Raw genomic sequence first — 21,227 nt, forward strand, 5'->3', positions numbered from 1 at the left:
GGTGGAAGGATGAAGGGAATCATGGCAAAAAGGAGGAGGGGAGGAGAAATTTAGGGAGGAAGGAAACGGGAAGAGGAGAGGGAGGAGGGAGAGCAAGCCTGGAGCCCACATTTGTGAATGAATGAATCTCAGCCCCAGCTAATGTGACAGGCGCAGCTCTCGGCTTCTGTGCCTGTAAAATGGGGTGATCACAACAGTGCTACCTGGCAGGGTAGGAACCCGGCTGTAGTTGCTGGTCGTCGCTGACTCCGCTGACCCCTGGCCAAAAAAGTAGCAGATCAGTGGCTGGCTCTGGGCCTGTCCTCCGGATCTGTCTCCTCGCCCCCCTTCCACCCACCCTGGGCAGCCCGCGGGGACCAATGGCAGCGTGGGGGCGGGTGGGGGGGAGGGATGAGCTCCTGTCCTGCCCTGTCCTCCAAATGGCGCTGGAGGCAGGCCCTGGCCGCCTCCCAAGGAGAGCGCTGGGAAGGTCGGTCAAGCAGGGCAGCTAACAAACGGGGCGGGGGCGGGTAGGGGCAGAAGAAGGGGAGCTTGGAGAGGGAGGGGTCCGAGACAGAGGCCCGCACGGCCAGAGCGCAGGCAGAGCAGGGCCCAGGAGTCTGCAGAACCACATGCCCGGAGGCCCACCTGCTCGGGCTAAGTTTGGGTCCTCCGTCTTGTTCTCATCGTCCTTGCCCGCCTTCTGCCTGAGCTTCTGGGAGCCGGCGAGGGAGCGGCCAAGACTGAGGGTCTGTGAGCGGCTTCAGGTCAGCCAGGGAACAGGGTGGTGAGCAGCCAGGCCAGCGCTGGCCCGCGCCTGATCTGCAGGAGGGCTTTCTCTGAGTGAGCATTTAGGACCTTGGGGTGCAAATAATGGAAGGGTGGGGACCTGGCGTGTGGATTTTGTCCTCTCTGGGCTCCTGAGGTGTTACATTGAGCCTTTACTGACCAGATTTTGGGATATAGATTCCGAATTAGCTGGATCCTTGAAATAGATCTCTAAGATTGAGGTGGGGTTTGGATTTATAACCTGCTAGGGCCCCTAGGCTGTGACTTTAGGACGCCCCTGGGTCCCTGGAATGTGTTTCAGACCGAAGAGGCTTTGAGGCGTGGATTTAGGACAAGCTGGGGCAAGAATCCAGTACGGACAGGCCCTGAGCGTGAACTGGAATTTTCTGGTTCCCCGGGCTACGAATCCTAGATGCCACCGAGGGATCGGGCTGGGAGCGCCGGGGCTGGGAGCACCGAGGAACCACTGCCGGGGACCGCGTGACGCACGTATTTCCTAAACGTACGGCTGGAGGACGGGGGGAGGAGCTTGGTTGCCATGGAGACAGCGGCCGTCCCCACCGGGCCGTTCTAGCCCCTGGGTCTCGTTGGCCGCCGCCTCTCTGGCCGAAGCACCCTCTCCATGACTGTAGCCTCCGGAAGGAGGCGGGCCTCGGCTATGCGGCTGGGGGGCTCTGAGCCAGACAGGTCGGAAGAAGGCCTTGGGGCGGGCCGGGGCGGGCAGGGGGCGGGGCCTAGGGCGCTGGGTGGGCGGGAGGGAGCCCAGGGGGTGGTGACTGGGCCAAAGCCTGAGGGCGGGCGGGTGTTCAGGGGTGGAACCTGGGCCAGGCCCAGGGCTGGGGGCGGGGCCTAGTTCCGAGCGGGCGGGGCGTATGTTCCCAGCCGGGCCCAATGAGTGGCGGGGATGGAGTAGAGGCGGGACCTGGAGGAAAGCCCAGGACTGTGGCCGGACGGGCGTGGGGATGGATACTGGGACCAAGGACAGCGGCTAGGTCATGGCATGGGAGCGGGGCCTGATTGAGCGGTTGGGAAGGGCCTAGGTATGTGGTGGGGACAAGGCTTGCGAGTCAAGACCGCAGTGTGGAGCTTGGGCCCAGAATCTCGCAGCTGGGTCAAGGCATGGGGCGGGGCTTGACAGTGACTGACGGGGCGGAAGAACCGTGTGTGGGCGTGGCCTGTACTAATGATTGGCAGAGAAGCCTGGGCCGGGCTAGAAGCAAGGAGGCCTGGGCCAAGATGGGATGGGGCGGAGTCTGGCCAGAACGGAGCCAATCCGAGGCATGGGGCGGAGTCAGCTCGAGGGGGGCGGCCCGGGCTTGTCCTGGGGGCGGAGCCGGGGCCTGGGGGCGGGGCCGGCTGACCGAGGTGGCCGGAGCGGCCCGCCGCCTCAGCGCTCTCTGCCTCCCCAGGATGCGGGCGCCGGGTGCGAGCTGGGTCTCCGTGGCCTCGCTGGTGCTGTTATGGCTGCTGGGGCTGCCGTGGACCTGGAGCGCAGCGGCGGCCCTCGGCGTCTACGTGGGCGGCGGCGGCTGGCGTTTCCTGCGCATCGTCTGCAAGACCGCGCGGCGGGACCTCTTGTGAGTGCAGCCCGGGCCTGGTCCCGGGTCGCGGCCGGCCGGGGACGGGCTGCGCGCCCTGGGGGCGAACTGAAGGGGGCTGCAGGCGCGGCGTGGGGGGCGCCGAGGGCTTGGGGGACAGGTTTTGCATACGGCGGCGGGGCTAGGGGCGGGGCCGGGGCCTGAAAGAGTGGCACGTTCGGGGGCTCTGAGGGTGTCTGCCCCGCACAGCTTGAGGGACTCTGGAGGGAGATGAGTAGGTTGCAAGTTCTTGAGACTGCTTGGGAGACCTCAGGGGACTGGAGGGCATCTTGGGGGTCTTTGGGCAGCTGGTAGAGTTCCAGAAAGCTGGGGCCGACTGGGAAGTCGTGGGGATTCTGGGGTCTCTGTGGGGCCTTGGTGACTGTGGGAGGCCTCTGGGGCCTCTTCAGAGACTCTGGCAGGTCCCTAGGGGTTCACAGGGGCGACCCAGTGGTCCCTCGGGCCTACCAGGACACTTTGGGTCTACTTAGGGCTTTCTGGGGGCGCGTGAAGGGCTTCTCAGGGCCTCCGTAAAGGACCTTCAGGGTCTTTGAGGGGTGTGTGTCTCCTCGGGGCCGTTTACAGGTTTCTTTGTGGCCGGCATGCTCCTTGAGAGTTTGGGGTCTGTGCGGGGCCTTGGGGCTTGTTCAGGCTCTGTGGGGAGGTTGCTGTACGTTCCAAGACTTGTTTGGGGTTCTCTGGAGACTGGGTCTCTGGGGAGGGGATTCAGGTGTTGTGTGCAGGCATCCTTGGAAGGTCTCCAGGGCTTCTGAGGGGCTTGCTCAAAGAAGCTGTTGGGGTCCTACGGGGTGAATAGGTGTTGTTGGAGGTCTCCATGGGAGCAAATATCAGTGAGAGTGCCCGGGAGAGAGGACCTGAGCACCTGCTGTGGGACTGCCAGACGCAGCGCCTCGCGGGCCGGCGCCCTGTCCTCTGGCTCCTCCTCCTTACTTCTCCACTGCCCGGTTAAGAACTGAGTCTCTGCGAGTGCAGGGATGGTGTGGAGCTGCAGAGAGTTCCTCCAAACTGACTGCTTCTGAACCTTCTAGAACCCGTCCTTTCCACCTGCCCTGCCCTCAGTCTTTCTGACATGCAGATCTGACTGCGCCCTCCATTCACACACCCTCCAGGACCCCATCCTCTGCAGAGAAACTCAGCCTTCAGCTGGGTGCGTGAGGTCCTGCCGACCTCGCTCCTGCCCACTGGCTGCTCCCCCCTCCACGTTCACCTGGCCCCCACGTCAGCTTGCCTTGTCATGCTCAGGCTGCTCCCTCTGCCTGGAGCACACCAGGCTTCCTTTTGCCTGCTGATGCTTTCTGATGTTGCCTCCCTCAGGGCACCCTTTGCCGAATTTTCGTGCTCAGCACCCTCCCACAGCTGCTTGTTGCCCTTGGAATCTAGACCACGTGAGGTTCCTGATCACGTCCCCCGCCTTCTCTCCTTTCCTTTGTCACTCTTCCAGCTACGCTGGCCTCTTTGCTGGTCCTAAACCAGCTCAGCCTTGTTCCAGCCCCAGGGCCTTTGCACTTGCTGCTCCCCTGCTCAGTCTGGATCACTCTTCCTCTGGTCTGCATTTTTGTCATGCTGTGGCTTATATGTCACCTTCTTGGAGCGCCCTCCCCTGCCACTGTGTCTCTGTAGACCCTCCCACCTTTTTGCTCTCTGGTACAATGGCCAGCACTTAGAGGGCTCCCTCGGCGCCAGGCACCATGCTAAGCACGACTTCTTTAAGCCCCCCCAACGGCCTTGTGAGCTGAGTCCTCTCTTGTCACCACCCTACAGGTGAGCAAACTGAGGCACAGCATGGTTTTGTCACTTGCCCAAGGTCATTGAGGTGGCAAATGGTGGGGGCAGGACTTGAACCCAGGCAGTGTGGCTCCAAAGCTAGGCTTGTCACCACCAGCAGCATCTGTCCTTCGTAATTATCGTATGGATCTGCTTTCCTGCCTTTAAATCTTGGGTCTGTTTCCCCCACTAGACCGTGGGCTCCATGGGGCCCAGATGGGGAAGGTGGTCTTGGTGCTGCTGTGGCCCTGGTCCCACTCAGGATGGCACACAGAGGAGCACAGGATGCATCCACCTCCTTAGGCTTGCCTGGGCCCCGCTCTGCTCCATGGAGCCAGGCTATCTGGCCGGCTGTCTCCCCGGGGACAGGGCGGGAGCTGGGTCCACTCCGAGTCCCTGACACAGGGCTTGACGCGTTTCTGCAGGAGGCGGCCTTGAAGATGGCCCCACCTCCTGGTCTTCACGCCCTGGTCTGATCTCCCTTGGAGTGTGGGCTGGACCTCGTGACCCCTTCTAATAAACAGAATACAGCAGAAGTCGTGGGATGTCGCTTCTGAGATGAAGTCGAAGGAGACGGTGGCCTCTGTCTTGAGTGCTCTCTCCCTTCACTCCCTCTGGGGGAGGCCGGCTGCCATGGCACGACGCAGCCCTGTGGAGAGGCCCCGTGCGTCTGCTCGGAAGTGGATTCTGTCACAGTAAAGCACTGAGGTGACCGCAGCCCAGCTGACACCTTGTGAAGCCTCACAGAGACCCTGAATTAGAACCACCCAGGTCAGCTGCTCCCAGATTCCTGACCCACAGAAACTGGGAGATGATAAATGTTGTTTAGCCGGTAATTTTTAGAGTAATTTGTTAGGCAGCAATAGCTAACTAACGCAGCTTGTTCTAGTGCTCTCACAGTCCTGTGAAGAAGGAGTGTTAATCAATCCTATTTTACAGGTTGGTGAACCAGGGCACAGAGAGGTGAGGTCATTTACCCGGGAACACACAGCCAGGGAAGGGCAGGGCTCCGGAGTCTGTGTTCTTAGCCGCTGTGCTGTGCTGGGGTGGGGGCAGGGACTGCATTTAGACCCTGGGTTCAGAAAATATTTAAGCACCCTGCCCCGGTTCTCCCCACTTGTTCTCTCTTGCAGCATGAAATCTGACCATGTTCATCCTTGGTTTTGTCCTGTCCCCGTGTCCTGGAGCTCACGGTGAAAGCAGGAGGGGGCAGAGGGAACAGAGGGACGAGAAGAGGCCTTGGGAAAGGCCAAGAGGCAGACAGTGGCCTCTTTGTCCCCAGGGTGGGGGTGGCTTTGGCTGCTGCCAGGCAGGGTGGCCTGGGCACGTGGCTGGAGCCGGCGCTGGAGTCCACTGCCTGCCCATGTGGGTGTGCTCCGGAGAGGCCATGGGAAGGCCAGCCACGCCAGGATGCTTGCGCATCCAAGCAGGGCCAGCTGCGGACACGGCTCCTGTTTCTCGCTGTGCGGCCTGTGCACTGGTGCAGCAGTGAGTGTGTTGGTGGCTGTGAGGGCGGCAGTTAGGAGCTTGGTGCCCGAGGCAGCGTGTCTGGTGTGGGCCTTGGTGCTGCCCCCTGCTGGCCTGTGGACGCCATCCTGAGTCCCAGGTCTCTGATGGGTGAGCATAGTCCTTGGGCTGCACCTCTCCTTCCAGAGGCATCAACTGAGACCTGCCGCGTGGTACATGGTGGGTGCTTGACGGATGCTTTGTGACAAGCCTGAGGAGGAGCTGAGGGGCCCTGCCAGGAGGCCTGGTTCTGGGTTGTTCTGTCCCCAACTCACTGTGTGACCTGGGGCGTGTTACTTCACTTCTGAGCCCCCAGCTCATCCATCATCTGACAGATGGGGGTCTTAGGACCCTGCTTTGGAGGGTGGTTGTAAGGTTATCACAGTGCCTGGCACACAGCAGGTGCTCAATAAATGCAGAGGTTGCTCAGCTTGGCTACTAGATTTATTGATTGACTGGATGAGACACCAGGATCTGACCAGGGAGGTAGGTGTATAAACAGCTAATGTTTAATATTTTGCGTTTTTACTTTTGTTTTGTCATAGTTAATACATAACACCTGGTACAAAATGCAGACGTTACGGGAGTCTGCGGTGACTGTTGCCCTCTCCGCTGCCCCAGCCCTGCGCGTCCCCCTCGCAGGCATCCTGTGCCCCTTCCCAAGGTCTGGTTACAGAAGCCCTCGCAGCCCCTCCTGCCCCGTGCCCGTCCTCCAGCTCCGCTCGCCTGGCGCGCTCCTTCCGTCACACCTGTAGTCTTCGCTCTTATCCCAGACGTGGAGCTCGCGGGGACAGACGCGCAGCCCTCTGCCTCGGGCCGCAGCTGCCTGCCCGGCCTCCGCCACGCTTCCCTCCCTCCCAGGGTGACTCTTGCCTCTTGTCTGAATCTTTTGGACTTTATCTGCGTGTCTTTAAGCGGCTTATATGACGTGTACCTTGTCTCAGTTGAGACTTGATCTGCTCATCTCCCTCCATGGAAGATGAGGGTCGGCGTCCCTTTACCCCGCGTCCCTGTCCTCACTCTCCTCCTGTCCCTGTGCACATGCATGCATCCCACCCCCCAGACACACGTCCTTCCCTCCCTTCATTGTCCCGGTGTTATTACAGTGGATTCTCAGTATTTGGGGTAGTTTTGTTCTGTAAAGTCACTGCAAACGTGGAGTTTCTAGGGAAAATACAGAGTTAGGTTCCTGGGAGCCTCTGGTCACAACATTCCCATCAGCCAGTCAGTACAGAGCCTTGGTTTATGTGTGTTCTGTTTAAAGATACCTCGTCTTCTCTATATTGTTGATTTACTACCGTTGAACTCACGCCAACGGCATAGTCACTCCTGCCTGAACAAGACTGATGTAATATGTGTTTTCTCCACAAGGCACATCCAGCCTTCTTGTGCTTAGGACTAGACACCACTTCAGCGTGACCACTAGAGGCCACTTTAAACAGCAGAATCACCAACAAAAAGCACAAAAATGCAAAAAATCTGGTACTAAATAGATTGCCAAAAGGACGCTTGTTTACAACATGAGCTGAAACAAAAAGACAGAACGCCACCTAGTTTGACCTAACCTGGGAATATGCACATTGGTAACTCAATTTTTTTGCCACTCTGCGTGTGTCCTTGAATGATTATGAAAGCAATGCAAATGTTGATTTTGGGGTTACAAATAAATTTTAGTGAGTGGGTGAATCTGCAGTTAAGGGATCTGTGAATAATGAGGATTGACTGTATATCATATTTGGGTTAGGTTATTAATCAGCTTTTACATTGTTTTGATTGTAACAGTATTCTTGGTGGAACCATGTAGTATACTATAACCACTTTTTATTTCCTGAGCAACTTTATGTGTTTTCTCTGAGGTTATTGATTGCCTTTGTATTTGTTAGTTTTCTGTGTGTTTATCTCTACTTCAAGCCCAAACTCCACAACAGCTGTCTCTCTCTCTCTCCTCTCACGACACTTACAGCATCAGATGGGCTTTCAGCTCCACCTTTGTGCAGAAGTCTCTCTTAGCCTCCAATCTGTCCAGGCTGGGTGGGTTGGCCCCTGCACCTGTATGCAGCCGTCACCCTGGCTCGCTCCCAGCTGCCTTCCTGAGGGTTAGCATCACTTCTGTCTTGGGTTGGATACCCTGTTTCTTGGTTTGGGTCCCTGGTAGTCCTCCTGTTTGGTTTATTCCTTCAGTTTATTGAGCACATCTTTATCAGCTTTGGTAGAAGTCATACATGGAAAGTTAATATTTTGAGACTCTCCATGTATGAAAATATCTTTATTTCCACCTCACACTTGATAATGGTCTAGGTATAGTCTTCTAGGTTGGAAACTATTTTCCTTCAAAATTGAAGTCATTTCTCATTTTCTTCTCAAATCATGGCTGTTGTTAAGAAGTCTGAAGCCTTTCTGATTCCTGATCCTTTGTAGTGATCTGTTTTTTCTTTCTGGAAGCTTGTGAGATCTTTTCAAGATGGTGGGCTATTTCCATCTGTTGTATGGTCTGTTGGGGGGCCTCAGGTCAAGGAAGTTTTCGCGAATGATATCATTGGTGATTTCCTCTGTTCTTCTTGGGACCCCTATTGTCGAGTGCCTGGAGCAGTGTCCAGCTTGATAGCTAATTGTTAAATGAATATGATGTTGGACCTTCTGGTCTGGCTCTCTAATTTTCTTATCTTTTTTATTTATTTATTTATTTTAAAGATTTTATTTTTCCTTTTTCTTCCCAAAGCGCCCCGGTACATAGTTGCATATATATATTTTTTTAGTTGTGGGTCCTTCTAGTTGTGGCATGTGGGATGCTGCCTCAGCATGGCTTGATGAGCGGTGCCATGTCCGCACCCAGGATCGGAATTGGCAAAACCCTGGGCTCCCGAAGCAGAGTGCATGAACTCAACCACTCGGCCACAGGGCCAGCCCCAATCTTTTTTTTCATTTTTTTTTGAGGAAGATTAGCCCTGAGCTAACTACTGCCAATCCTCCTCTTTTTGCTGAGGAAGACTGGCCCTGAGCTAACGTCCATGCTCATCTTCCTCTGCTTTGTATGTGGGACGCTGCCACAGCATGGCTTGCCAAGCGGTGCCATGTCCACACTCGGGATCCGGACCAGCGAACCGTGGGCTGCAGAGAAGTGGAACGTGCGAACTTAACCACTGCGACACTGGGCCGGCCCTATCTTTTTTATTTTTAATCTCTGTCTTCTTGTCCCACTTTCTATGATATTTCTTCAAATATATCTTCTAACCCTTCTATTAATGTTTAACTTATGCTCTCACACTTAAATTTTCAAATTATGATTATTTAAATTAATAGACTATTATTTATTTTTGTTTTTTTCTTGTTTTTTTTAATAGATTTCATTTTTTATTATCAGTTTTAGGTTTACAGAAAAATTGAACAGAAAGTACAGAGAGCTCCCATGTACCCGCTCACCTCCCGCCGGTTTCCCCTGTATGAAGATCTTGTATTAGTGTACTTGTTACAATTGACGCCAATACTGATACATTATTATTAGCTACAGCTCACATTTCCCATTAGGGGTCACTCTGTGTTGTACATTCTATGGTGCCCTCATATTTTACTTTTCCAGGATAGTTTTTTCATTCCCTGGACGCTTTTTTACAGCAGCTTGTTCTTTTCCATGGATACAATATGTCTTCTTACATCTCCAGGGATATTCATGACTTTATTAATTTTCTTTCCTCTTTTGCACAATCTCTTTTTCCTTAAAGATGTTCTTCTTTGTTTATTTTAGTCTTCGTCATCCCCGTTGGAGGAAATCCCCACGGGTCTGGTAGTCTTGGGTGTAAAGGCACATATCTCAGCACAGATATGTGTGGGGAGAGCGGGTCCTGTCAACTGGGAGCCTCGCGATGGGGTCACCTGGCCAGGCGGTGCTTTGGGGAGACCCGTGGCAGTGTCTCTGCGTCTTTGCTCTGGGCCTACTCAGATTCCCCGTGGGAAGCTCTTCTGGTCTCCCGCCTGGACAGCGCCCTCCCAGAAGTGCAGCGGGCCAGAGGCCGAGGGGCTCGCCGCCCAGCAGTGACATCCCCACCTGGAAACCCTCCCATGGAGGGACCTCCAGTCCTCTCTGGGGTGGCAAGGGTCGCTTCTTCTTTTTTAAATTTATTGAGATATAATTGACATATAACATTTTGTTAGTTTCAGGTGTACAACATAATGATTTGATATTTGTATATATTGTAAAATGATCACCACAATGTCTGGTTAATATCTGTCATCGTGCATAGTTACAAAATACTTTTTCTTGTGATGAGAACTGTTAGTGTCTACTCTCTTCACAACTTTCATACGTGCAGTGCAGTGTTACTAACTGCGTTACGTGCCCAGGACTTATTTATTTCATAGAGGGGTCGCTTCTTAAATGGATGTCTATCAGTCCCCTACTGCAGCCCCGGATTTGGCCTTCTCCCACCCCTGGGGGCCCCACCTCTCATCCACTGCTCCCCAGCTTCCAAAAATGGGGTGATTTGGTCTCCACTCCCATTTTTTCAGTCTTCGTGAGTTCACACTTTAAAAAAAGTCCCTTCACTGGCTGGTTTGGGGGATGTGGGGAGGAACAATGATCAGCCACTGTCTGGGTGTGCGATCTGCGGTCTCTGCCACCACACCCGTGACCTGTCCACTTACCTGGGGGCTCCTTCCTTGTCCACCTGCGGGGGCAGCGCTCTCGCGAGGGCTGAGCAGCCTCCCGTTCTAAGGATGAGCCGCTGTTCACGCAGCCCCTCCCCTACAGAAGGACTTTTAGGTTCTTGCCCATCTTCTGCTCATTGGAAGCTATGAGTGAATCACGCTGCCATTTCCCCCATGCGACTTTAATGTGCCCCAAATCTATACTCCAATGATTGGAATGATCTGGAGACGTGGAGAGAGATTCCAGCCCTGTGCTGTCTCGTCACGCTCTCTGCCTCCCTCCCTCCTCCCTGGCCTGCTCTCTTTTAAACATGCCAGTTTCCTTCCTGCCTCCGGGCCTTTGCACTGGCAGTGTCCTCCGTCTGGAATGATTTCCCCCAGCTTTACCCATGGCTGGCTCCTTCCCATCCTTTCACATTCGGTGCAAAGGTCTCTTCCTCCGAGAGGGGCCCCCGGCCCCGTGGATAAAGTCTGTCTGACTTTATGTGCTCACATCATCCTGTTTGTCTCCTTCTTGGGAAACTGATCATAAAACTCCCGTTGCTTTTGGTTGCTTTTCCTTTGGTTGTTATCTGCCTCCCCTCCCTAGATTGGGAACCCTGTGGGGGTGGGGATCATACATAGCTTGGTCACCTGTGTGTCCCCGTTCCGTCGTAATGTCCAGTGTGTGGTGTGCCTCAGTGCGGTGCCCTGATGAGTGGCTCAGCCCCTGCAGGAAGGGCTTCTCTGTGAGGAGGCTTTTGGGTGTGAGTAGTAGAAATCCCAACCAGAAGTGGCATCGACAGTAAGGAACATGTATAGCTATGTGTTAACATGGAGTTGGGACATGAAGTGGGTTCAGTTTGGTCAGTTCATGCCTCAGTGTTGTCATTGACCCAGGTTCCATCTATTTTTCTGCTCTTCTATCCCCACTGCAAAGGCTTGGCATCACTGGCTGGGTGCCCTCACAGTCTCATATTGGCTGCTGTGGCTCCAGCCATCACATGCTGATGACAGCTTCCCTGGGCAGAAGAAAGGGAACATGGGACTGCCATGTCCCATGTTGCACGGGTGTTTGAGAGGGGCTGATGTATTGGGGAGAGGTGTATAAGGTGGGCAGTTTTGCAGCTGAGGGAGGCAGTGGGGTGAGCAGGCAGAGCCAGGTCTCCAGAGCTTTGAATGCTGAGCAGAGGAGTATCGTGTGCCCAGGGAAGGGTTCTGAGCAGGAGAACAGCACAGCTAGGCTGCCTGCACTGAGGAGGAGGAGGGTGGCCCTGTGAGGAGGGTTTGGGGCAACCAGGCAGGCAGTTGTTCCCAGGCAGTGGGAGTGGAGTCCCCGTGGGGGGACTGGGGTGGGAGCAGGAAGCGAGACAGCGCAGCGTTGGAGAGGAGGCACAGTGTAGTAGTTCCCTGCGGCTGGCATGGCGCAGGGGCCCGCACTGGGCGGCTGGAAACTACGGACATTGGTGCTGCCAGAGCTTCCACACCAGGTGTCAGGGGTCCAGCCGAGGGGCTGGCTTCTGCCCCGGGCTCTGAGGAGGCTGTCCCAGGCCGCTGTCTCTGCTTCTGGGGGCTGCTGGCGGCCCTTGGCTTGTGGCCACACCCCTCGCATCTCTGTGCCCGTCTCCACATGGCCCGCCCCTCTGCGTCTTTCAGGACCCCTGTCATTGGGTTCAGGGCCCACCCTGCTCCGGGAGGGTCTCTTCTCAGGATCCTCAGCTTAATGACATCTGCAAAGACCCTTTTTCCGCACACGGCCACAGTCACAGGCTCTGGGGGTCTGCGAGGAGTGGGGCCTGCCCCAGGGCAGAGCCAGGAGACCAGGAGGAGTTGACTGCCCTGGTCCGGGCGTGTGGTGGCGGGCGGGCTGGGCCGGCGAGATGGTCAGAGTCTGCATGGTCTGCATGGGAGAAAGTCATTTGTCCAGCCCGTCCCCGAGGACCTCCTGGGCGTCACACCCCATCTAGACCTGGGGGACACCATGGTCGCTGTGAGGTGCTGTGGGTGCGTCAGATGCTCTTTCTGTCCCGTGGAGCCCACAGCCCAGTGAGGGAGAGGGACAGTCGAGAAAGAAATGGGGAAATAGCACAGCATCGGGAAGGGGCGAGAAGGAGAGCTTGGTGGGGAGGGGCGGGGTGCTGGGGCTGCTGCAGCCAGGGCGCTCGGTGCAGGGGACACCGCACAAGTGGCCGGACGAGAAGGAGCCAACCTTGCAAAGCCCTGGGGGCAGGAAGAGTGTCCAGGCAGACGACAGCAAGTGCGAAGTGCCGAGGCAGGACCCTGCTGGGCAGGATACGGATGGATCCTCCTTATTCGAGCCTTCTTTTCTGTCGGGCACTTAATGCTCCTGCGAGATATTAGGCTGAGAATGGCACTGTTCCGCCGTGGACAGACAGGTCGCTGCTCTGGCCCCGCCTCGTTTGTGAATAGCGCGGTGGTGGTGGCGGTACCGTCACTTTGTTGAGCTGGAGAGCACCTTGGGGTCAGTAGGTTCAGTCTCCTGTTATGCCAAGTAAGGAAAAGGCCCAGAGAGGGCAGGGTCTGCCCAGCCCCACAGCTGGTGGCAGTGGCGTGGGATTTGAACCAAGGCTGTCCGCTCCAGGCCGCTTTTCCTTCCCTGGGCTGTGCCGCGGCTCGCAGCCTCTGCAGGCGCTCGAGGCGTCCGCGCTGGCACCAGGCCCCCGGATGCCGCCCGGCCTCCTCGCCGACCTCACCCCGGCGCTCCGCGGGCTCAGCCCCGCTCGGGAACACGCTTGTCCCTCTCTCTTCCTGGCGGGGTGGCTGTGAGTGAAGTCCCTGGGCAGAGAAAGTGCTGGCTCACTTCTGATTTCTGACTGATAATGCGTCCCTCCGGGGCACGGACAGCAGCAGATTATTGAGAACCCAGGATGCGCCAGGCCCCATGCTCCAAAACCTGCATCCGCCTCTTCCGTCCCTACGATGACGAGAAGGTGCAGGATCTTGTCCCCATTTACCATGAGGCCCAGAGAGGGAGGTCCTGTGTGCGGCCGCTGTGTGAGCATCCTGGGGCTGCCATGGCAAGTCACCACAAATTCGATGGCTTAACATGACGGGCCTTCGCTGTCTCAGCTGGAGACCAGAAGCCCAAAGTCAAGGTGTGGGCGGGTGGCTCCCTGGCGACTCAGGGAGGCCCTTCCTCGCCTCTCCCGGCTGCTGCAGGCTCCAGGCGTCCTCGGCTGTGGCTGTGTCACCAGTTTCTGCCTCCGTCTCCACGTGGCCTTCCCTTCTGCGTCTCTGTGTCTTTTCTTACAAAGACGCTGGCAGTGGATTTAGGGCCCAGCCGGGGAATTAGGATGCTCACCGTAATTACGTCTGCAAAGACCCTATTTCCAAGTAAGGTCACAGTCTGCGGTTCCGGCTGGACAGGAGTTTTCGGGGACCCTCTTCAGTAACTATAGTCACACAGGCAGAGGCGGCGGCTGCGTTGGGGCCAGCCTGTGGGGCAGCAGCGTTGTCCTCAGTTCCAGGCCGGTGCTTAGCAGTGGCACTACCACCCTGGACACGACAGACAGACAGACAGACAGACAGAGAGCCTCCTCTCATGGAAGCACAACGACCCCAGGACCCTGTGAAGGCCGGCGGCTGTCTAGATTGGGGTGCCCCCTCTGAAGCAGAGAAACAGGCTGGGAGGGTATCAGTCACCCGGCTGTGGAGCAAACTGCCCAAAATCGGGGTCTCAAAACAGCGCTCGCTGTCATCGCCTGTGGCTTCTGTGGGTCAGGGATTCAGAAGTCAACAAGATGTCGCCACTTGTCTCTGCTCTGCCGTGTCTGGGGCCTCGGCTGGAAGACTCAAAATCTGGGAGCAGAATCACCTGAAGTCTCAGACGTTCCCTCGACATGTTACCAGAACACTCACCCGTGGCCTCTCTGTGTGGTCTGGGCCTCCTTCCGGCTGGCACTGGGCTCCCAGGGCCGGTGTCCAGGGACAGAGCGTCTGTGTGCCAGGGAGAAGGTGTGGCGTCCTCGCGCTCCAGTGTCGGAGGTCACACGGCATCACTTCTGCCACGTTCTGTACGTTAGAAGCGAGTCCCTGAGTCTGCCCACATTCAAGGGGAGGGGAATCCGACCTGCTTTTGAAGGGAGGACTGTCAGAGAGTTTGCAGGCATATTTTCAAACAGTCACGGCAGCTGGGCGGAGCTGGGACGGCCTCCCTGAGCAGGTGACGGTGGAGCTGAGAGGTGAAGGATAAGGAGCCGATGATGGCTTAGAGCAGTGGAACTGCACAGGCAAAGGCCCTGGGGCAGGAACCTTTGCTGTGCTGGAGATGTGAGGAGGAGGAGGCGAGAGTGAGCTGGGGGAATGGAGTGTGATGAGGCAGGCAGATGGATGGGGCTGAGCCGTGCAGGGCCTCACAGGTCACAGGGATGGCGTTAGGTCGGAAAAACCATGGGAACCTTCAGAGGCCTAAAACATTTTTTCAAGAATATTTTAGGGGCCAGCCCCGTGGCCGAGTGGTTAAGTTCCTGAGCTCTGCTTAGGCGGCCCAGGGTTTCGCTAGTTCGGATCCTGGGCGCAGACATGGCACCGCTCATCAAGCCACCCTGAGGCAGCATCCCACATGCCACAACTAGAAGGACCATAACTAAAATATGCAACTATGTACTGGGGGGCTTTAGGGAGAAAAAGGAAAAATAAAATCTTTAAAAAAGAAAAAAGAATATTTTGTTATGGAAATTTTCAAGCCTGTAGAAGCAGAGAGAATAATGTCCTGAGCTCACGCACCTGTCTCCCTGCCTCCACACCCACATGCTGGCTTCCTGGTGCCCCCGCTTCCTCCTCCGTCTGAACCCCTGTGGCACATCCTGTCATTGGTTGTCTTGCAGACCGTGTCTCTGGGAGCCGAGGACTCCCCTTTCCAGCCTTGCCGTAGTGCGGTCTTCCTGGGTTTCATTCATTCGTTCATCTGTACTGTAGTCAAATACGCGTAACATAAAACTTACCACGGGTGTCCCTGGCACGTTCAGTGTTGTGCGACTGTCACCTCTGTCTAGGTCCAGAACATTCCCATCATCCCAAGGAGATCCCCTCCCCGTGGGCAGTCCCTCCCTGTCCTCCCCGCCAGCCCCTGGCACCCATCAGTCTGCTTCTTCATGGGTTGTTTTTGAGGTGTAATTTACATACCATAAAATGCCCCCGATCTAATTGTGCACTTGGGGTTTTGACAAAGGTCCACTCCCAGGGAGCCCCCACCGTCAAGGTACAGAACTTTCCCGTCTCCCCAGGAGACCCTGCCGCCCCGCAGATCTCACTTCCCGCAGCAGACCAGTGCACCTGTGCATGGGCGCTCCCCCTTTGGGGGTGAATGGAGGGTCTGGGCCATCGTGCGGGCCACTAGGGAGGGAGGGCACCCCAGGTTCGGGGTTCCGATGACTCGTAAACACAGTCATCTGGCCTCTGTGTACCGAGCACCCGCCGTGTGCCGGGCACCTCCGCCAATGCAGCTGTCGCTTCCCTGGGTACTCACAACCCAGCGGGAACAGAACCATGGCAGGATGCCTTTGCACAGGGGCTCTGAGAGGGGCATAGGCAGGCAGGGAGGGCTCCCAGGGTGGAGAAGAGAACTTTCCCTGAGCCCAGCCAGTGCTTCACCCGGCCTGGACCCATCTGGGGAATCTGTGCCATGAGGAGGAGCAGGGAGCATAGTGCAGGGACCGATCCCTGGAAGGCTTCCTGGGGAAGGTGGTGAGGCTGCTAGGAGGAGCTCAGTGTGCTGGCGGGTGGTGTGTGTGCAGGTGCAAACATTGAGCTGAGTCATGAGGGCCACAGAACCCTGGTCCCTCCCCAGGGGCAGCTGGAGGGGCCTTCTAGGGGCTCCCAGGGTAAGCAGCTTGTCCCAAGCAGGGAGTCTGGCAGATCTCGTCGGAACCCTGCCCCTGTGTTTTTAAACCTGCCGATGCAGGTAGCCGTGTGGGCCCGGGCTGTCCTCTCCTCTAACAGACCCCATCTGCCCACCCAGGACCTCGTCTCCCTCTTGCCTGATTCCCACCACACTGCCTCTGTGCTGGTTCTTAAATGTACCTTGTTCCCCAGGCGTATTCCAACCCCAGGGCCTTTGTACTGGCTGTACCCCTGGCTTTACACCACAGCCACTCCTTTTTGCTTTCTGAGGCCCTGCTCAGACTTCACCTGCCTGCCTCTCTTGAGGGCCTTCCCTGCCCCGGCCCTGGCCCACGTCACTGACTGCATTGCCTGCCACAGCCTTGTCACCATCCAGTACCTCCCTCCTGCTTGTTCGTGTGTTCATGTACGTGGAGGAGGTCTCTCTCCTGGGAGGACTGTGAGCCCGAGTGCTGGATCTGGTCATCTCTGAGCCAAGAACAGTGCCAATACACAGTCAGTGCTGGCACACACCGGCTGCCTGCATGAATGAAGGAGGGAGGGAGGGAGGGAATGAATGTCCGAGCCGAGGTCTGCTGTAGACAGGTTGAGTCCGGGGCTGTGCGGAGGCCGTTGCAGGGAATCTGGGAGGCAGCTGGGAGGGCGCGGGCCAGGGATGGGTTTGATAAGAAGTGGATGCTAAACCTCTGGGACACGGTGGCCAGATGAGGCTGAACGGTGGGTGAAGTCGAGACCATGTCCTGGACTGGTCAGGGCAGAGCAAGCTGCTCTGACACATGGGCCCCCACCTGTCAGTGGCTTCACCCGGAACTAGCTTACCTGTCAGAGCCAGGGGCTCTGGGAGGCGGGGCTGGGAGCCAGACAACGCGGGGGTCTTCTCATTTCTCGAGCTCCTGCACCGGGAAGTTCTGGGTTCTTCGGCTCTGTGATCTAAAGCAAGTTTTGTTTGCTTCAGACACTCTCCCTCATCTGACAGCCTGGCATCAGTGGTGGCCGCTCACCGCCACACGGTCATAAGGGACCTGGCTCCTTCCCCTGGGGTTCTGCTGTCCCTTGGGGCCACTGCTGCCCTGCCGTTGCCAGGGGCAGGTGGGGAGGGGGAGCAAGACACCTGCCACCAGGGCCTCTGACCAGCAGGTCTCCAGGCCCCACCTGCGGCAGAGGCAGCCCCTCCCCTGGGCGGGGCACACGTGCTGGACTCGGCCATCTGTGCCTACAGCCGTCAAGTGACCTGGTGGTGGAGCAGCCGCCCGGCTCAGGGCCAGGCCGGGTTCTTGTTGCGACAGGTGGAGCATGAGGAGTCCAGGCTGGTGGCATGGGGGTTCAGGGTAGGGCACTGGGGGCATCCCAGGAGAGAGAAACTAGCACAGGCCTGGGCCCTGGCTCCTTGGGGTCACCAAGCAAGCTGGGGTGGAGGACAGGGGCCTGGCCGGCCGGCTTTGAGAGCCGCCCCCTCTGGGCTGGTTGGTGAGTGGCCCTTTGCCCTTTCCCCGAGACCCAGCAACCCAAAGGTCTTTGTGGAGCCCTCGCCGCCGGGGCGCGGGGCCTTTCCCTCTGTGCTCTGCAGAGCGGGTGCTGAGGCTCGGGCAGGGCGCCCAGTGACGCTGTGTCCCCGTCCCCCCGCAGTGGTCTCTCCGTGCTGATCCGCGTGCGCCTGGAGCTGCGGCGGCACCGGCGCGCCTGCCACACGGTCCCGCGCATCTTCCAGGCAGTGGTGCAGCGGCAGCCTGAGCGCCCGGCGCTGGTGGACGCAGCCAGCGGCGCGTGCTGGACCTTTGCACAGCTGGACGCCTACTCCAACGCCGTGGCCAACCTATTCCGCCAGCTGGGCTTTGTGCCAGGCGACGTGGTGGCCATCTTCCTGGAGGGCAGGCCTGAGTTTGTGGGGCTGTGGCTCGGCCTGGCCAAGGCGGGCGTGGAGGCCGCGCTGCTCAATGTGAACCTGCGGCGCGAGCCCCTGGCCTTCTGCCTGGGCACCTCGGGCGCCAAGGCCCTGGTCTTCGGAGAGGAGCTGGCAGCAGGTGAGGGCGGGTGCGGACCTGGCCCGGCAGCCGGTGCACCCTAGGCAGTGGGAGGGGCCCGCCTGGCCGTGACCGCGACCCACGTGTGTTTCGGGCTGCAGCAGTGGCCGAGGTGAGCGCACAGCTGGGGAAGAGCCTGCTCAAGTTCTGCTCTGGAGACGTGGCGCCTGAGGGCGTCTTGCCAGACACCCAGCTCCTGGAGCCGCTGCTGAGGGAGGCCTCCACCGCCCCTCTGGCACAGCCCCCCGGCAAGGGCATGGACGGTGAGTCTGGGGTGCATGCCCCCCCGCCAGTACCCAGCTTGTCCCCGCAGCCCCCCCCCCCCCCCCATCCCCAACAGCCGCATTTCCCGCAGATCGACTCTTCTACATCTACACGTCGGGGACCACGGGGCTGCCCAAGGCCGCCATCATCGTGCACAGCAGGTGAGGGCCCGTGCACCGCCCCAGCCCTGGAGAACGACTCCAGGTGGTCTCTCCAGCCGGACCCCCTCCCCCAGCTCCTGTTGGGGTCTTGGGGGCCTCTGGATCCCAACCCGGTAAACCCACAGCCCATCTCAGGACACGGTGCTGCCCTATGCCCGTCCTTGGCCTCCTGCTGCCCTACTCCTGTCCCTGATGGCCCTGCTCCCTTCAGTGGCCACAGGGGGGTTTAAAATCTTAACTCCGACCTCCCCTATGCCAGATTTCCCTGTACCCACCTTGGGACTCAGAATAAAACCCACACTCCCGTTGTGTGGCCCCTGCCACTTCTCTGGTGCTGTTTTCCTCCTCTCCATCCCTCACATTTCCTCAAACCTGCCAGGCTTGTTAGGCCTCAGGGCCTTTGCACGTGCTGTGCCCTCTGCTGGGCACTCTTCCCTAGCTCGCCCCCATGTCTCCTTCTCACTAGGTCTCAGCTCATGTGTCACCTCCCCAGACCATATCCTCTAACCTCCCTGGCTGTGTCACCTTCAGCACGTCTCTGTCCTCTCTCCCTGTTATATTCTGCATGGCACCCGGCACCGTTGACAGTTATTTTTGCTCTTGGCTGCATGTTCCTCTCCCACCAGACTGTAAGCCCCCCGTGAGCTGGGCTGGCTCTGCCTGGGTCCCTTCTGTGTCCCCAGTTCCCAGCACGCTGCCTCTATGCCCGTCCCCTTGGGGATGTGGGTCCCAGCCCCTGCCCTCCCTGCCCGCAGGTTCTACCGCATGGCGGCCTTCAGCCACCACGCCTACAGCATGCGGGCAGCAGACGTGCTCTACGACTGCCTGCCCCTGTACCACTCGGCAGGTAGGCGGGCGCTCCGTGGGGCGGGTGGGCCCCCGGGGACCCCTCACGAGCCCACCCTCCGCAGGGAACATCATCGGCGTGGGCCAGTGTCTGCTGTACGGGCTCACCGTCGTCCTCCGCAAGAAGTTCTCGGCCAGCCGCTTCTGGGATGACTGCGTCCAGTACGACTGCACGGTCAGGCCCTGCCCCGCCCCGCCCCGGGGGCTGCCCTGGGTGGGGACAGGCCATCACGTGTGAGCTCACCGGCTCCTCCCCACGCGTGGCAGTGAGCTGAGGCTCCACCCCCATTTTGCATGTGGGAACACTGAGGCTTGACCTGCAGCTGGGATTGGGCCCCCGCTGCCTGAGCGCCCTACGGCGTTGTCCACCCATGTCCTGGACCCCGAGGATCTTCTGTGCCAGTGGCTGCAGGGGCCAGAGGGGGGGGCTGCCATCACCACCTGGTTGCCTGAGCCCGCAGGCACGGGGCTGCCAGGCAGGGTTAGCGCGAGGCAGGGCGCCCGCCTCCGCTGTCCTGGAGAGCAGGCTGGGGAAGGGCTGGAAACCAGGTGCTGGCACCTTCCTCCAGGAGGAAGAAGGGTGCCGAAGGGAGGGAACAGGGGTGTCCAGGGCCGGGCAGATGGGCAGGTGGGGCCCAGAGAGGTTCGGCCGTTCCCCCAGGTCACGCAGCTGGGCACGGCAGGGGCTCTGGGCATCCTGGCAGACCCCTGGGGCCCTGACTGTGTCTGCTCCACTCTGGAGGGTTTGGGTTCTGCTTGGAGGGTCTTGGGGAAAATTGTTAATTTGAATCTTGAAATGCAAAACAGTCCTTTTTTTTTTAACTTAATTATTGAGAGTTGCAAATATATGTAAATGTGGACAGAAAAAAGTACAGGAGATTCCTGAGCACCCATCCCTGGCCCCAGGCCATCAGTCGCCCAGCCTGCCCTCCACCCCCACCCACGTGCCTCCTTCTGCTTCGTGGTGAAGCAACCCCCAGACGGCAGCGTTTCCTGAGCAGACGTCTCAGGAAAACCTCTGAAAGAGGAGGACAGGTTTTTTTCTTTTAATTGAGATAAAACTCACATACCATAAGACTAACCATTTTAAAATGAACAGTTCACTGGTATCCAGTACATTCAGTGTTGTGCAGCCACCACCTCTTGTCTGGTTCTAGAACATTCCATCACCTAGATGGAGACCCCCGTCCCCATGAGCAGTCCCTCCTTGTCCCCCTCCCCAGCCCCTGGCACCCACTCATCTGCTGTCTGTGTGGATTTGCCGGTTCTGGACGTTTCATGTACATGGGATCACACACTGTGTGACTTTTTGTGTCTGGTGAGGACTGGTTTTAACACAAAACAATTAAAAGCAGAGTCTCAAATTGATATTTGTACGCGCATGTTCACTGCAGCATTATTTACAGTAGCTAAAATGTGGAAGCAACCCAAGGGTCCATCGATGGATGGATGGATAAACACAATGTGGTGCATCCATATGATGGAATATTATTCAGTCTTAAAAAGGAGAAAAGTTCTGACACATGTGCCAACATGGATGAACCTTGAGCACATTATGCTCAGTGAAATAAGCCAGTCACAAAAGGATGAATACTGTGTGACTCCCCTCATACGAGGTCCCAGAGGAGTCACACGCACAGAGACAGAAGGCAGGATGGAGGGCGCCGGGGGCGGGGGGAGGGGGTGGGGAGTTAGCGTTTAATGGGACAGAGTCTCAGTTTGGGATGATGAACAAGTTCTGGAGATGGATGGTGGGGACGGCTGCTCAACCATATGAATGTACCCAACGCCCCTGAACTGCGCAGTTAAAAATGGTT

At 57.8% G+C, this 21,227-nt stretch overlaps 1 protein-coding gene across 9 annotated transcripts in view; it reads left to right on the plus strand.

Moving 5' to 3' along the window:
* Positions 1 to 421: 421 nt before the first annotated feature.
* Positions 422 to 21,227, plus strand: part of SLC27A1 (solute carrier family 27 member 1) — a 34,895-nt gene continuing 14,089 nt past the window's right edge. For 4 of the 9 annotated variants that reach the window (XM_046671615.1, XM_046671621.1, XM_046671618.1 and 1 more), the window contains exons 1-8: positions 497 to 746; positions 1,070 to 1,270; positions 2,178 to 2,345; positions 17,745 to 18,139; positions 18,241 to 18,402; positions 18,495 to 18,564; positions 19,320 to 19,411; positions 19,476 to 19,585. In XM_046671615.1, the coding sequence (XP_046527571.1) occupies positions 2,179 to 2,345; positions 17,745 to 18,139; positions 18,241 to 18,402; positions 18,495 to 18,564; positions 19,320 to 19,411; positions 19,476 to 19,585 (996 nt within the window). In that variant the 5' untranslated portion in view covers positions 497 to 746; positions 1,070 to 1,270; position 2,178. Of the gene's footprint in view, positions 470 to 496; positions 747 to 1,069; positions 1,271 to 2,177; positions 2,346 to 17,744; positions 18,140 to 18,240; positions 18,403 to 18,494; positions 18,565 to 19,319; positions 19,586 to 21,227 lie in introns of those variants that run through there. The other 5 variants (XM_046671617.1, XM_046671620.1, XM_046671616.1 and 2 more) reach the window with 5 other exon arrangements.

The sequence above is a fragment of the Equus quagga genome, chromosome 9 (genome assembly GCF_021613505.1).
Source record: "Equus quagga isolate Etosha38 chromosome 9, UCLA_HA_Equagga_1.0, whole genome shotgun sequence".
NCBI lineage: Eukaryota > Metazoa > Chordata > Mammalia > Perissodactyla > Equidae > Equus > Equus quagga.